This window comes from Borostomias antarcticus, assembly GCF_949987555.1.
Source record: "Borostomias antarcticus genome assembly, chromosome: 19".
NCBI lineage: Eukaryota > Metazoa > Chordata > Actinopteri > Stomiiformes > Stomiidae > Borostomias > Borostomias antarcticus.
Window position 1 is genome coordinate 1,375,323 of NC_140252.1, and position 16,531 is coordinate 1,391,853.

A 16,531-nucleotide genomic window follows, 5' to 3' on the forward strand; every position below is an offset into this window, starting at 1 on the left:
TTGCCCCCGTCCCCTAAATCCTCACCTGCCCTCCCAAATCTGCCTCCTACAAGCCCAGCCCAGCCTGCCTGTACAGAGCATGATCGTACCACACAAACCAACCTATCGTACCATACACACTCCCTCACTCACACACACACACACACTTACTCACTCACTCACTCACTCACTCACTCACTCACTCACTCACTCACTCACTCACTCACTCACTCACTCACACACACATTCACTCACTCACTCACTCACTCACTCACTCACTCACCCACTCACCCACTCACCCACTCACTCACTCACTCACTCACACACTTCCTCACTCACACACACACACACACACACATACACACATGACAGATCAATCTATGTAATCAGCACGAGCACCCACTCTGTTCACACATGCACTGTTCCAACTGCCAATCAGCACAATGCCAATCAGCACTATTCATTACTACCCTCGTTATCCAATCGACAACTGTGATAACGAGCCAGTCTCGCCTCAAGAACTACAGAGCAATCAACTGTCACTATTGTATGATTGTCCTGTATTGCACATCATGTATAGTATGTGATACTAAACTTGTATAGGCTCCCTCTGCGGTTCTGTGCAGGGGATAAACCTGTGCCCTCTGAATATCGTTGCAAAATTCCGGGAATATTCACAAACTTCCCATGGGAATTAACGGGTATTAATGGGAGTTAATGGGAATTAATGGGAAAAAAATGGAAAACAGTATTTATTCCCGTTAATTTCCACAAATTTCAAGTTTATTCCTATTAATTCCAACTATTCCCATAAAGTTCCGTGAATTCCTATTGGAAGTTAGTGAATATTCCCGGAATTTTGCAACCTGTGCATCCTGAGTGAGGAGAACCCTGCTGTTTAAACTGGGAGTTCCTGAGTGAGGAGAACCCTGCTGTTTAAACTGGGAGTTCCTGAGTGAGGAGAACCCTGCATTTTAAACTGGGAGTTCCTGAGTGAGGAGAACCCTGCTGTTTAAACTGGGAGTTCCTGAGTGAGGAGAACCCTGCTGTTTAAACTGGGAGTTCCTGAGTGAGGAGAACCCTGCTGTTTAAACTGGGAGTTCCTGAGTGAGGAGAACCCTGCATTTTAAACTGGGAGTTCCTGAGTGAGGAGAACCCTGCTGTTTAAACTGGGAGTTCCTGAGTGAGGAGAACCCTGCTGTTTAAACTGGGAGTTCCTGAGTGAGGAGAACCCTGCTGTTTAAACTGGGAGTTCCTGAGTGAGGAGAACCCTGCTGTTTAAACTGGGAGTTCCTGAGTGAGGAGAACCCTGCTGTTTAAACTGGGAGTTCCTGAGTGAGGAGAACCCTGCTGTTTAAACATGGATTTCCTGAGTGAGGAGAACCCTGCTGTTTAAACTGGGAGTTCCTGAGTGAGGAGAACCCTGCTGTTTAAACTGGGAGTTCCTGAGTGAGGAGAACCCTGCTGTTTAAACTGGGAGTTCCTGAGTGAGGAGAGCAGGGTGTCCAGACCCGTCCGTCACTGTTTCTGGAGGGAGGGAGGAAGGATGGTTAGATTTCAATCTGTCAGCAGACCCTCCCGTCCACACACACAAATATATACATACACACATACATACTGCACTGTACATGTACACACACACACACACACACACACACACACACACTCACAGCATGTCTGTCAGCAGGTCAGACCCTCCCATCCATCCCCACACACACACACACACACACACACACACTCACAGCATGTCTGTCAGCAGGTCAGACCCTCCCATCCATCCCCACACACATACACACACACACACACACTCACAGCATGTCTGTCAGCAGGCCAGACCCTCCCATCCATCCCCACACACACACACACACACACACACACTGTACAGCATGTTGTCAGTATGTCCTCCAATCCCCACACACACACACACACACACACACACACACTGTACAGCTTGTTGTCAGTATGTCCTCCAATCCCCACACACACACACACACACACACACACTTTCTGCATGGTGGGTGTCGTCTGCCCCTGTCTGCTTGGCATGCGGTTGTCTTGTGTGTGCTGATGCATCATGGGAAGGCCTCCGTAGCGTCCGCCTGGTCTCACAGCATGTGTCCGTCCAGGTCCGTGGCGCGGCGGTGACCCTCTTCAGCTCAGTCCTGTTGCTCTGAGGCGTCTGCAGTGACTCACTGAACCCTAGAGTCGCATGACTCAGTGAACCCTAGAGTCGCATGACTCAGTGAACCCTAGAGTCGCATGACTCAGTGAACCCTAAAGTCGCATGAATCATATTTGGACTGAGTGAGCATCGGAGCGCGGATTTGAACCGTTTTTTGTTGTTTTTATCTTGGTATTGAGGGGATTGGTATTGAGGGTGTCGGTGGGTCAGTTGAGTTAGGCTTCTGGGAGGATTGGTATTGAGGGTGTCGGTTGGTCAGTTGAGTTAGGCTTCTGAGAGGATTGGTATTGAGGGTGTCGGTTGGTCAGTTGAGTTAGGCTTCTGAGAGGATTGGTATTGAGGGTGTTGGTTGGTCAGTTGAGTTAGGCTTCTGAGAGGATTGGTATTGAGGGTGTCGGTTGGTCAGTTGAGTTAGGCTTCTGGGAGGATTGGTATTGAGGGTGTCGGTTGGTCAGTTGAGTTAGGCTTCTGGGAGGATTGGTATTGAGGGTGTCGGTTGGTCAGTTGAGTTAGGCTTCTGGGAGGATTGGTATTGAGGGTGTCGGTTGGTCAGTTGAGTTAGGCTTCTGGGAGGATTGGTATTGAGGGTGTCGGTTGGTCAGTTGAGTTAGGCTTCTGGGAGGATTGGTATTGAGGGTGTCGGTTGGTCAGTTGAGTTAGGCTTCTGGGAGGATTGGTATTGAGGGTGTCGGTTGGTCAGTTGAGTTAGGCTTCTGGGAGGATTGGTATTGAGGGTGTCGGTGGGTCAGTTGAGTTAGGCTTCTGGGAGGATTGGTATTGAGGGTGTCGGTTGGTCAGTTGAGTTAGGCTTCTGGGAGGATTGGTATTGAGGGTGTCGGTTGGTCAGTTGAGTTAGGCTTCTGGGAGGATTGGTATTGAGGGTGTCGGTTGGTCAGTTGAGTTGGGCTTCTGGGAGGATATACACTCAGCGGCTGCTTGATAAAGTAAGCATACAGTATCTAGTAGCGGGTAGGACCCTCTTATGCCTCCAGAACAACCTGAATTATTTGTGGTATTGATTCAACAAGGTCCCCTTCTGCACACCACCGTTGTAAACAGCTGTTATTTCAGCATGTGTGGCGTTTCTGTTTAGCTAGGCTCCAGCCCTGAATCTGAATTTCCCAGGTACTGGGAAGGCTCACGTCCAGAGTGATCTCTTGGTTGGAATTCCAACCAGGCCAATCAGTGTCCTTGGAATGCATCTTTTGAATTAAACCGCACAACGTGATTGGTTAGGGGATGAACTGATCGCTGAGGACTCACACCCATCTCAGGAAAACGACTACATTGGGAGCCTGTTCAGACTGAATAATGAAGTGAAATGAAAATTGGCGAATTTCTGTTAGCTTGACCAAGTCCAGCCATTCTCCTCTGACCTCTCTCATTAACAAGGCGTTTTCGCCCACAGAACCGACGCTCGCTGGATGGTTGATCGCACCGTTCTGTGTAAACTCTAGACTGTCGTGTGTGGAAATCCCAGGAGGGCAGCTGTTTCTGAGATGTTAGAACCACGCGAGTGTCTGTCTGGCGCCAACAATCAACACCGCGGTCAAAGTCACTTAGATCACGCGTCTTTCCCGTTGTCATGTTTTGGTCGAACAGCAACACCGTACATGCTTTATATACTGAGTTGCAGCCACGTGATTACAGCTGGAGCTGTTTGGAGGAGCAGGCTGTTTGCACCAACCAGCAGGTGCACTGTACTTAATACAGTGGCAACTCAGTGTATGTTGTACAAATTAGTTGTAAAAGTTGAACGTTGCACCCACTCTGTACGTGTGCGTGTGTGTGTGTGCGTGTGTGTGTGTGTGTGTGTGTGTGCATGCGTGTGTGTGTGTGTGCGCGCGCACACCCAGCAGTCCGCTACAGTATGTGGCTGTGTGTGGAGGTTGAACATTGCAGGTCATGTGCTCTGACACAAGCTGACCTGCCATTTTTACAGTAAAAGACAGTTGAAGACTGTCCGTTGGTTTATCATTAAACTGGCTCCTCACGCACGGTTCCTCCTTCTCTCTCTTTATCTCTCTATCAGTCTCTCCCTCTCTCCCACATATCTTCCTCTCCTTGACCCAACTCTCCTCTATCACTCTCTCTTTCTCTCTCTATCTCTCTGTCTCTCTCTTACATTCTCTCCTCCCCCGCCCCCTGCAGGCGAGTAACGGTAACGACCCCTGGTCGGTGTGGAACTCCGACGCCACGGGGGGCTCCTCCAACAACTGGGCTGCCAAGCCCGAGGGCACGGAGACGGGCAAGACCGCTGTGGCCAACCCCTGGGGCTCCACACCCCAAGCCCACCCCCAGGCCTACCAAGGCCCAGGTACCCACCACTCTCCCTGGGGAACACTGAGAGCTTGTGGGAGGGTGAGACTGTGGGTGGTTATGTACTTTAGGTGGACTGATCTTGGTACTTTTGAAACTCTTGGAAGTTATTTTTTGTGACTCATTCAGCATTTGGTACAAAAAGTCACAACAGTCAATAACTGTTTCTCTGTTTTTCCTTTTGAAGCTATGTATCCATACCCGTACCTTATTGATTGTACAGGTATCACGCATGGTCTGCTGGGAGCGTGTCCCTGACTGTGCGAGTGTTGACTGACATTAAATAGTTACCACTACTGACTCCCAGCATGGATATTAACGCACTGTAGTAGAGTTGGTTTCCTTGAACGCGTGCGTGTGCATGCATGTTTTTGCTCCAAAATCATTGGTATTTACCATAATACTTATAGAAATGATTGAATGAGTGAATGAATGAATGAATGAATGAATGAATGAATGAATGAATGAATGAATGAATGAACTGAGGGATGGGTCTAAGTGATATCCTATTGGATTAAGATGTTGTTTGTGTGTTATTGTGTTGGCTGATGTGTAGTTGGGGTGGCTTGGTTGACTAACATTCCAGATGTTTGTGAATATAAAAAGGCATTTTTGAGGCATTGTGTGTGTCTAAGGACGTGTTGTTGTGCATTTCTAATTTAGGTTTTCCATTTATTCTCTGTTCTGTAATTCTACTATTTGTTCTCTAATTCTCTCTCTGTGTGTGGGTGTGTGTATGTGTGATTGTGTGATTGTGTGCATATGGATGACTGTGCACACGCGTGTGTGTGTGTGTTTGTATGGATGACTATTGGTATGTGTGTTTGTGTGTGAGACTAGGTGCTGAGGATGATGAGTGGGATGATGAGTGGGATGATGTCAAGTCGTCGGGGGGTTATGCTGAGACTGAGGGCGGTGAAGGTGGGCTCCAGAGGGGCGGGGCCACAGGCTCCTCCATGAAAATCTCCCTCAACAAGTAAGACGGAGCAGACTACAATTCTTCTGTTTGCACTAAACATTCACACGTACTACACTGAGTGTACTAAACATTCACACGTACTACTCTCTGAGTGTACTAAACATTCACACGTACTACTCTCTGAGTGTACTAAACATTCACACGTACTACTCTGAGTGTACTACAGGTATCTGTATATTGTACTGTATTCTATACACTTAACCGTAATACCGGAACTAATGATTCACAGAGCAGTTCAGAATATAATTAGAGCCATTTTGTCTGTAAGCTGCCCCAGATACGAAGCCAAGTGTGCTGCAGCTAGAACACAGATTGGAGCGTTTCCCGATGCCACAGGGCAACCATGGAGAACGGTTCCCTAACCCAGGAACTGCTCTTATCCTCCATGAGCAGGTTCCCCAGTTTCTCCAAGTCCGGACCGGAGCTGTACCTCCTGTGCAAGCAGCTGGTGAAGGGCAAGGAGAAGCTTCCCATCTATGTACGTAACTCCAGGGGTGTAGTGGTGACTAAACAAGTGGGTATACTGTAGCAGAAATGGAACAGTTTTTACATTAGTGGCGTTTAAAGAAGTGGGTATACTCTGTATACCTCCATATACCCTCCACTACACCACTGTGTCACTGCTATTCTCAGTGAGTGGTGGGATAGCATGTCTGATTTCTGTCTGGTGCTAGTATGGAGTAGTACTTTGTAATTTGTAGTCTTTTGTAGTATTTAGTAGTATTCTCAGTCCTGTATTTATTCTATCAGAGGGGTGAGGTTGGTAGTATTTGGTCATATATAATAGTTTTTATAACTATGTGTCCTCTTAGTATTTATTACATTTAGTACATGTTTAACATTATCTGTCCCCTGGCAGATTAGGGGTCTTTGTAGTATTTTGAGGTATAGTATTTGAATCAGAATAAGAATTTGTTTATTGGCATTGTACTTTACATACATACAGTAGACTTTTTTTAGACACCATGGTGCTTACAACAATACAACAACGGACACGTGCAAGTACAGGACATGGTAGTATTTTACAGTAAGCGCTGCTGTTTCAGATAGAGGACGTTGGTAGTATTTTACAGTAAGCTCTGCTGTTTCAGATGGGGAGGTTGGGTAGTATTTTACAGTAAGCGCTGCTGTTTCAGATGGGGAGGTTGGGTAGTATTTTACAGTAAGCGCTGCTGTTTCAGATGGGGAGGTTGGTTAGTATTTTACAGTAAGCGCTGCTGTTTCAGATGGGGAGGTTGGGTAGTATTTTACAGTAAGCGCTGCTGTTTCAGATGGGGAGGTTGGGTAGTATTTTACAGTAAGCACTGTTGTTTCAGATGGGGGAAGTTGGTCCTGTGTGGTCCTACCCTGAGGCCCAGCTGGACTGTGTGGTGGCTGACCCCAAGAAGGGCACCAAGATGTACGGCCTGAAGAGCTACATTGAATACCAGGTCACCCCCAATGTAAGTCTGTTAAATATGTGCTCACCCCCAATGTAAGTCTGGTACATAGACAAACATTGTGGCAATGAAATGGCTTTTCTGCATAGTGATGTTTATATTGACATTCTCAAAATGTACAATAAATATATGCCAGTTTATATTTTGTACCAGATAATAGTCACAGCTGCTTATGATGCCACTAAGCTGTTTTGAAGCAAAAGCTTGAAAATCTGGGGCTGCTTCGGACTGGATAATGTTCAGACAGCTGCCAACCAGATGTACCACTGCACTACTGTATGATCTGAAAATATAAATCAGCTTTTTTTCTTAATTCCTTACTCACGAACCTGTTTTATATTTTAAATACTTTTCAGTTTTAGATCTGGTCACAATACTGTATTAACTGCATCACTTGTTTTAAATGAGATTGTCTATGCTCTTGACAATGGACAGTGCTGTGCTGCTTGACCTGTCCAAAGCCTTTGATACAGTTGGCCATTCACTTTTAATAGATAGACTATCTGTTGGCCTAGATCAGAAAGCCTGCCAGCGGTTTACAAGCTGTCTTGCAAATATAACCCAATTTATTGTTGCTGATTCTATTCAATCCACTTTTTTGGAAGTCACTAAAGGTGTACCGCAGGGTTTAATTCTAGGTCCTTTACTTTTCACCTTGTATATTAATAATGTAATAATATTAATTGTCTCTTCTACAAATGGCTGTAAAGTGCACTTGTATGCTGATGATACAATCATGTATTCATCTGCTCCTATATTGTGAGCAGTGTTATCCATTTTGCAGACTTGACTCGGATCCAGCACTCACTCTATACAATTATCTAGATCCTGGTCCTTAAAGGAAAATGACCTCAATATTTGCACTTTGGATGGTTCTGTAATTGAGAGAGTCCCCTCTTATGCCTCAATTCCACCCACTGTGACTGTGGCGTTCTGAATGCTGTCAGGTTTTGTTCCGTCCTCCACACGGCTTCATAGCCCACTGGATGTGTTTCAGGAGCCAACATTTTGTTTGATATTCTTCAGGGGTTGGGACCTAACTACCAATTTCTTGTACTACTATTTGATGCATCCCTCAAAAACAGACCTGGTGTCTCTCTTTACCGGAGCTCTGCAGAGAGCCAGTTCTGGGACGCTTGTGAATCGTACTGCAGTGCATCTGGTGGAATCACAAGCATTGTCTAGAGTGGCCACGATCAACTTTGGCTACTGTACGGTAACCAGAACATAACGCAACCGGAGTTGGTGGAACTGAGGCGTTAAAAGTATCTTGGGATTTCTATTGATTAAAACCTATCCTTCAAAATGTTTGTTAATGAACTATGTAAAAAGTTTATTTCATAGAAATAAATCATTTTTTTCACGTGATGACAGGAAGCTTAGTACAGTCTTTCTTGTCAGTATTTGACTGTGGTGGGTTTGATTCACCTTCCCTGGCCGCTAGAAGAATGCAGCATCTACTCATAATATGATAGCAAAGTCATATTAATAGAATAAATATGATATGAAGTTTAAAGCAATCTTACAAAAGCGTTCTAATTATCTGACAACTCTCACTATATGCCGTTATATTCATCACCAAACAAGACCTCAGGATTGATTTGTTCTTGAGGTCCCTTGAGTCTGAACCGAGCTAGGAAAAACTGTTTTTAGTTATTGTACGCATTCCTAGAGGTTGGAATGAGAGTATCAAATTGGATGTCTTATACTGTAGTCTCTTTGGGCAGTTTCAAAAATATGTTAAAGGAAATTGACATCTGTGCATGTTTTTAAATAATGATTTATCAGTTTTATCAATATATCAGTTTTATCAACTTTAATGTGTAAATGTAAGATGTTTTTGTGTTTATTTTGTATGCTTTTGTATGCTTTTTGAGACCCTGATATCAATGAGCTCCCCTGGGGGAAATAAAGGTTAAATAAAATGTAGTAATAAAGTGTATGCTAAGTGACCATTAAATACTCCATGTGATTGGTTTCCAGACCACAAACAGACCCGTCAATCACAGATACAAGCACTTTGATTGGCTGTATGAGAGGCTCCTGGACAAGTTTGGTTCGGCCATCCCTATCCCCTCACTACCTGACAAGCAGGTCACAGGTGAGCATCTGAGCTCCTGACTACGACCCCTCTCCTGCAGGGAAGATCTCTGAGTATCACTCTCTCTTTTCCTCTCCTTTTCTGGTCTTCACTCCTTCTCGAAACCCTCTCGAACCTTCAGAACCCTCTCAGACCCTCTATTGTCAGGGATTTTGGAGGTGGTGTTTTGAGACATTAGAGATTGAACCCTGATGTCGCTCCACCCACCTCTCATCTCTCAGGGCGTTTTGACGAGGAGTTCATCAAGATGAGGATGGAGAGGCTGCAGGGCTGGATGATCCGGATGTGTCGACACCCTGTGGTCTCCAACAGTGAGGTCTTCCAACTGTTCCTCAACTACAAGGACGAGAAGGTCAGAGGCCAAGGTTGACAGATCAACCAGTGGGAGGAGAAGAGGTTTAACGCTGAGAGATAATCTGATGCATTCCATCCGGAGGTTGAAGTTAAAAGAAAAATCAGAAGAATCAGAATCTTGTGATTCTGATTGTTCTCCTGATTCTTCTGATCCATGTTGTCCTCAGGGTCCGGGCCCAGTTTCATTCCCATTGAACTGGTATCTTTAGAATTATTAGATTGGAGGAATTTAAATTTCCTCTGGAGTGGTTTGGAAGTGAGGTTTCCCTGTAGCCAGACAAGCAGAGATTCCCATTGGTCATGAGCTATTATGGGATCAAAGGTCCTGTGCTGTGATTGGCTATGCTGAGGGTTGTTCCCGTGGCAGGACTGGAAAATGGGTAAGAGAAAGGCGGAGAAGGACGAGGTGGTGGGGGTGATGATCTTCTCCACCATAGAGCCCGAGGCCCCTGACCTGGACCCCATCGAAGTGTGAGTGATGTCACATTATGCCTCCTAAGTGGCCGGTGTCAACATGGAACCGACTGGAATCAGTTGTAGTTTTGTGGAGTTTTGTAATTTGAATAATGTGCATGTGCTTGCATGTTCCCGCCTGTGCGTGTGTGTGTGTATGTGTGTGTGTGTGTGTCTATTCCCCATCTACAGGGAACAGAAGTGTGAGCAGTTCAGCAGGTTCACCAGAGCCATGGACGACGGTGTGAAGGAGATTCTCACAGTGGGCCAGGAGCACTGGAAGAGATGCACAGGACGTATGTACACACTGCATAAGGCTGCGTTCACACTGCATAAGGCTGCGTTCACACTGCATAAGGCTGCGTTCACACTGCATAAGGCTGCGTTCACACTGCATAAGGCTGCGTTCACACTGCATAAGGCTGCGTTCACACTGCATAAGGCTGCGTTCACACTGCATAAGGCTGCGTTCACACTGCATAAGGCTGCGTTCACACTGCATAAGGCTGCGTTCACACTGCATAAGGTTGCGTTCACACGGCAGATTTTGCAAGCTGCTAAAAACGCAAGGCATACCGCATCGTCCCTGGTCGACGCTATTCGTTGCCAAGCGACAGAACACAACAATCTTAGGGCGCGTCCTCCGCTCTCCACGGAAAAAGTTAAATACGTTCAACTTTTCGGCGCTGATAAAACGCGAGACGCCTCGCTTCGACAGAGCAGCGCACCGAAAGGTTCAGACCGCTCTGCTCCGTAGACGACAGTGAAGAGTAACGCGCAAACACGTTGACCAAACCTGCAGTGTGAACGCACCCTAACACTGCATACAGGCTCCATTACACTGCAAACAGAATACACAACACTGAATACAGAATACACAGTACTGCATACAGAATACATAGCACTTCATACAGGCTATGTTACACTGCATATAACCGGCTAACTGCATATGACGCTACACACGGTATGTTCAGGCTGTCGGCTCAATGCTGAGCATTTCCACAGGTTTTCAGAACAAAGAGGCGATGCTATATCCCAATGACAACAAAAGCACAGCCAACTGTAACCACACAAAACATTGATGTGCAGACAGATGTGCATTTTCATTCGCTAGGCCCTATAGTCCCACGTCTAATCATAGTCCTGAAGTTACACTAGCCTGTAATTATCACCTGTAATTCTAGTGTTGAGTTCATCTCCATCCAAAACATCGGTTTCGATTGTTGGCAAAGAGAAGTGTTTCTTAAAAAGGTTTATCTCAATGTGCTGCTTTATCAGCTGTTGAGCAGAGTAACTATGGAAAATTCAAGGGGGAAACCTCGACTATACAAGATAGTCGAGGTTTGACTCGTCCACAGAGTCAAAGCAGCATTCATGTACAGTACACTACTACACACTAGAACACTACTGTGGATGAAACATTGTAGAAGAAACCCCACAGCACTGTTTGTGGACACTGCACGGCCTGCTCACGAAATTGCTGTAAAATAAATAAACAAACTGAGCTCACAGCGTCACTAGATTTACTGCAACTTATCACGGCCTTAGTAAGCTTGCTAAGCGCTTTGTGGAGCTGCATAGATGCTGGTGCTTGCTTACTGATATAGCTGAGCAGTGATAGTAAGACTACACAAGGGCTAGACAATGTCACTTCCAACCTAGCTTGGCTATTCTATACAGAGACTCACAAAACTTGTCTGTGGAGTTTAAAAAGTAAGTATTTTTTATTTGTTTTTTTTATTAACTTTTATTAGTGTCTTTATTATTGTGAATCGTCTGCTCTCCAGCTTTGCCCAAAGAGTACCAGAGGATTGGCAAGGCCTTCCAAAACCTCTCGTCTGTTTTCACCAGCAGTGGATACCAAGGTACTGGAGGAACACACCTCACAATGAACCCTTATTCATACAGGCTTGTCTCAGTCAGATACTGTAATGAACCCTTATTCATACAGGCTTGTCTCAGTCAGATACTGTAATGAACCCTTATTCATACAGGCTTGTCTCAGTCAGATACTGTAATGAACCCTTATTCATACAGGCTTGTCTCAGTCAGATACCAGTTGAGTTAGATGTCCTGGAAGACAGCGTTCACTCATCTTCGGTAGGCAGAGATCATAATATGTTCTAGAAGTTATCGTTAAGGTGTTCAACTCCTGGGCTGTGTGTGTGTCCAGGAGAGGCAACCCTGACAGACGCCATGACGTCAGCAGGAAAGACCTACGAGGAGATTGCTCAGATGGTGGCAGACCAGGTACTGTACTGTAGGTGGACATATCACACACTCTCCCTCTCTCTCTCTCTCTCTCTCTGTCTCTGTCTCTCTCTCTCTCTCTCTCTCTCTCTCTCTCTCTCTCTGTCTCTCTCTCTGTCTCTCTCTCTCTCTGTCTCTCTCTCTCTCTCTCTCTCTCTCTCTGTTTGTCATATTCATGTTATCGTAATGAACACAACCAAATCCTGGATATTAATCTGTTTCTGTGCTCAGAATGAAACAACTTTGTCCAAGTTGTTATTGAGTGTCACATCTCTTCCATTTGAAAAGGATGAACACATACTGGTATCCCTCACTGCAACTTCCTGTTTCCCTAGCGGCCCCTGTATTATGTCACTTCCTTTCACTCTCTTCACACTCTCCTCACCCTCCGCTCTGATGTCACTTCCTGAATATCAGCATGCATTTCCTTTGAGACCAGGCATTGTTTGCGTCCTAGTTTTGGCATTCCTAATAACTAACAGTGTGTGAGAAGTTCAAAAGGAGCTATTTCCAGTGTTAAGGCTCCAGGCTGCAGGTCCTATAGTCCCCATTTCAGTCTCAGCTTCAGTCAAACGTAATGTTAGATTATATTTCTGCCTCTTTGACGTGTGTCGTATGACCTGGTCTCTATGGTATCTACTGAAACCAAACCTCTCTTTGCCGTCTGAGCAGCGTCCTCATGGAGGAGTGAGCATCTGGTAAGCGTGCGTCTCTCTCCAGAGTCTCCCCATTTTAGTTGGTTATTGACCTTCGACCCCCTCGACTAGACAGTCCCCTGTTGGTCATAGATGGAGCCGGTAGAGGTTAGCGTAGCATTAGCTGCGGTCCAGTCAGGGGATGCACAGTAGCATGTGAAGACGTTACAGTCTCTGTACATGGATTCAGTCAAAAGTGGAAGCTGAAAAGCACTTTTGTTACCGATAAATAGAAATCAATCATATTGTAATGTTATTTATCCTCATGGTTCACCTAAATCCTCCCATGTTTGACTGAATCCATGGGCTAGTCATGACCTCTTCTGTTGTGTCCGGCAGTGTCTGGTCTAGATGTTTCTGAATAGATGCAGAACCTGCAGAGACCAGATTTACATCATACTTTCCTTTTGGTTGTGGTGATTTTCAGATCCTTTTGTGATTTTCTTTTTTTCTTTCTTTTTTTTGGTTTCATGTCGGTGCGTGTGTGTGTGTGCGCGCGTGCGTGTGTGTGCGTGGTTGTATGTGCGTGTGCATGTGTGTTCTCTCCCTCCAGCCCAGGAAAGACCTACACTTTCTCATGGAGACCAACAACGAGTACAAGGGTCTTCTGGGGTGCTTCCCTGACACCATCGGAGTACACAAGGTACAGAACCCTGGGCCTTCCTGTGTGTGTGTGTGTGTGTGTGTGTGTGTGTGTGTGTGCGTGCGTGCGTGCGTGCATGCATATCTTCGCAGCTGTGGATGTGCTGTAGCTCAGTCTCATGGAAGAGCCCAGACGAAGCGCCTTGGTGTTTTGTGTCCCTGCCAGGCTGCCATAGAGAAGGTAAAGGAGGGAGACAGGCTGGTGGCCACGAGCAAGATCACCCCTCAGGAGAAAGTCACCATGGCTAAACGCGTCAGCACCATGTCGTACGGACTACAAGGTACCGTCCCAGACCCGGGTCTGCAACGCGCCCGTGTCAAACAGAACGGGATTCTTCGCGCCTTTGAAACGGGCTGCATTTGACTCCACGTTTGCTGGAGTCTTATGGTGCGTTCGTTTGTGGTCGGAGCTGGCAAGTCGCAAGTGGCAAAATACCTACCTCCGACCTGTGTGCATTCCAGCTATAGCGAATGATACGATGATGATATGATATGATATTGACATCAGCCGGCAACTGGGGGCTGAGAAACATATCCGAATTTGCGACGAGGAAGTGCGAGTTCATGCAGCGTTTTATTTAATCATTCCTAGTAGCAAGTCGCAATTTGCCACCTCCCAGTTATAAACGAACGCACCATTATCTGGAGCAGAGATTAACACTAGTTGTTTTAATCTCCATTCACTATCCTGCTTTTTCCAGTGCAACAGGCTCAATCAAGCACAGCTGTGTCTTTGACCCAGGCCTAATGTTGATAGTTGATACTGAAAGTAGTGCTGGTTTTGGCGCTGTTACGTTGTGAATTCTGTGGTGCAGCGTTTTGAAAGTGCATTTCCTGGTTTTTGCTCCACTGTTCAGCTGAGATGAACCACTTCCATAGCAACCGTATCTATGACTACAACAGGGTCATGCAGCAGTACTTGGAGGAGCAAGTGAAGTTCTACGAAACTGTAAGAACATGCACGACACACACACACACACACACACACACTGTCTCTCACACCTCATATGTTGCCTGTAGATGGATATATAATGAATTCTGAATTTTCCAATCCTGGTTCACAGCATCCGTTATGTTCAGTTCACGATGCTCAGAAGGATGTCTCTGTCTGTCCTCGTTGTCCACAGATCGCCGAGAAACTGAGACAAGCACACAGTCAGTTCACTAGCATGTAAAAGCACCTGCCTCCCCTCGGACACCGCAAGCTCAAGCCAGCTCAACACCCAAGGAATATCTCTGTCTCATGCTGTCCTTTCGCTACTAACCCCCCCCCCCCCCCCCCCCCACACATGCGCACACACACACACACTCACACACCACAGCTGTGTGTCACTACCATACATTTCTCCCATTCCTGGTGCAGCGTCAAAGTTGCTAATGTAAACTGTTTGTGGAATGGTATAAACAGTCGTGAGAGGAGACCGGTGTTAGTCTGTAGGGCCTGAAACTCCTCCTCCCGCAGGAATTGGACAAATTACTTCCTGTGTCTAAAGATCAGCAAACGGTAAAAACGGGAAATTAAATGTTTTGGGCGCCGTGGTAACTGTGGCAGTTGTGCATTGCCGTCTCACTTCTTGAAAATATAGACCACCTCACCCCCACAAGTCAGTTTTAATGTAGTCTGGTATTTCCATAGAATTTGTTGTTCCCCAGTTGCTTAAACGAAGACTATTCACAATCCAGCGTTCGACCTGGGTGTCCTGTCAGTGCATGAAGCATGAAGACCTACGATAGAGGGAGACCTACGATAGAGGGAGACCTACGATAGAGGGGTGAGGAGCGCGAGGCGTCTGTGTTTATTCACGTCTCTCTGTGAGCGGGAGTCCAAACACTGCTGGCGGTGTCCTGCCCCCTTTCCCTCCTCACTTCCTCAGTCGGTCACAGGAAGCCCCGCCCACTTCCTGTCAGTGTGCCTTGTCTATGTCTATGGTGGTGGTGGTGGTGGGGGGGGGGCTTCCTCCCCCAGCTCACCCGGGATGACGTAGCGTTTCACTATCCTCCACCCTTGAAGACAGACGCCCCAAACGCAGACCGGAGCTCCCGGCTCCAGCAGGAAGCGCTGAGGTTTCTGGGCGCCATTTCCTTTCTGCATCGGAGGCAAAACCTCAGCAAAAACGTCGTCCACTAAACCTTTCTGCATCTAGACCTGAGTGTGCACTTTCTTCCTTCTGTATCAAAACCTCAGCAAAAACCAACGCCTCCTCCCAGTACAAGACGTGCCAAACATGGTGACTCAGTCCCAATATCCTGTAACGGCACTCCCATTCCTCTTCTCCGTTCCCCGAAGGCCACGCGTACTGTAGCTGAGAGGGGGAACGGAAGAGCCCAGAATAGTACTTCCAGCTATGGAGGGTTTACATTTCAGCAGTTGACAAAGACAGGAGTGTAGGTTGAATGACCGGGATGGGATCCATGTTTTTCAGCAGGTTTCTGTGCAGCCCTGCCTCCCCCTGCTTCAAGCGACAAACATTCTCTAATCTCACCCTTTTGCTTTTCTTGTCACACAAATATAAATATGCAGTATATATGTATATGTATATATATATATATGTATATATATATACATATATATATATATATATATATATATATATTCTATTGGATGCATGTGCTTTTGGTTGTTGAGATACTATTTTATGTATAGAAATATTTGCAATACATGTCACCCAGGAATAAGAAAAAAATTCAATTTGATTTAATAAATCCTGATTTGTACTCTGTATATGTTAGCTTTTGATTGAGCTTGTGTGTTTGTGTGTGCTTGTGTACGTGTACTCTCAGAATGTGTATGTATGCAGTATATATATGAGAGAGTGAGAGAGAGAGTGAGAGTGTGTGTGTGTGAGAGCAAGTGAGAAAGAGATGAATCCCGTGTTGTTCTGCGGGGGGATCTGAGAGGACAGACAAACACACAGCAGTCCTTATTCCTCCCAGGACCACTCGAGACGGGAGGGAAGGAGAGACACGCTTCTCTGTGTGCAGCGTCAAAGGTTGTGTGTGTGTGTGTGTGTGTGTGTGTGTGTGTGTGTGTGTGTGTGTGTGTGTGTGTGTGTGTGTGTGTTTAGGGGAGGAGAATAAAAAGATCCTTGTCAGCTCACACCCTCTGCTCAGACTGAATTCAGGGGCTGCTGGATCTAC

General features: G+C 46.1%; 1 protein-coding gene across 4 annotated transcripts in view; it reads left to right on the plus strand.

Moving 5' to 3' along the window:
- snx9b (sorting nexin 9b) overlaps positions 1 to 15,909 on the plus strand; it is a 24,228-nt gene extending 8,319 nt beyond the window's left edge. For 2 of the 4 annotated variants that reach the window (XM_084453597.1, XM_084453599.1), the window contains 14 exons: positions 4,313 to 4,478; positions 5,321 to 5,456; positions 5,850 to 5,937; positions 6,776 to 6,901; positions 8,882 to 8,999; positions 9,221 to 9,351; positions 9,721 to 9,824; positions 9,999 to 10,102; positions 11,594 to 11,671; positions 11,980 to 12,056; positions 13,305 to 13,394; positions 13,560 to 13,674; positions 14,251 to 14,342; positions 14,521 to 15,909. In XM_084453597.1, the coding sequence (XP_084309723.1) occupies positions 4,313 to 4,478; positions 5,321 to 5,456; positions 5,850 to 5,937; positions 6,776 to 6,901; positions 8,882 to 8,999; positions 9,221 to 9,351; positions 9,721 to 9,824; positions 9,999 to 10,102; positions 11,594 to 11,671; positions 11,980 to 12,056; positions 13,305 to 13,394; positions 13,560 to 13,674; positions 14,251 to 14,342; positions 14,521 to 14,568 (1,473 nt within the window). In that variant the 3' untranslated portion in view covers positions 14,569 to 15,909. The remainder of the gene's footprint in view (positions 1 to 4,312; positions 4,479 to 5,320; positions 5,457 to 5,849; positions 5,938 to 6,775; positions 6,902 to 8,881; positions 9,000 to 9,220; positions 9,352 to 9,720; positions 9,825 to 9,998; positions 10,103 to 11,593; positions 11,672 to 11,979; positions 12,057 to 13,304; positions 13,395 to 13,559; positions 13,675 to 14,250; positions 14,343 to 14,520) is intronic. The other 2 variants (XM_084453600.1, XM_084453598.1) reach the window with 1 other exon arrangement.
- The last annotated feature ends 622 nt before the right edge of the window (positions 15,910 to 16,531 follow it).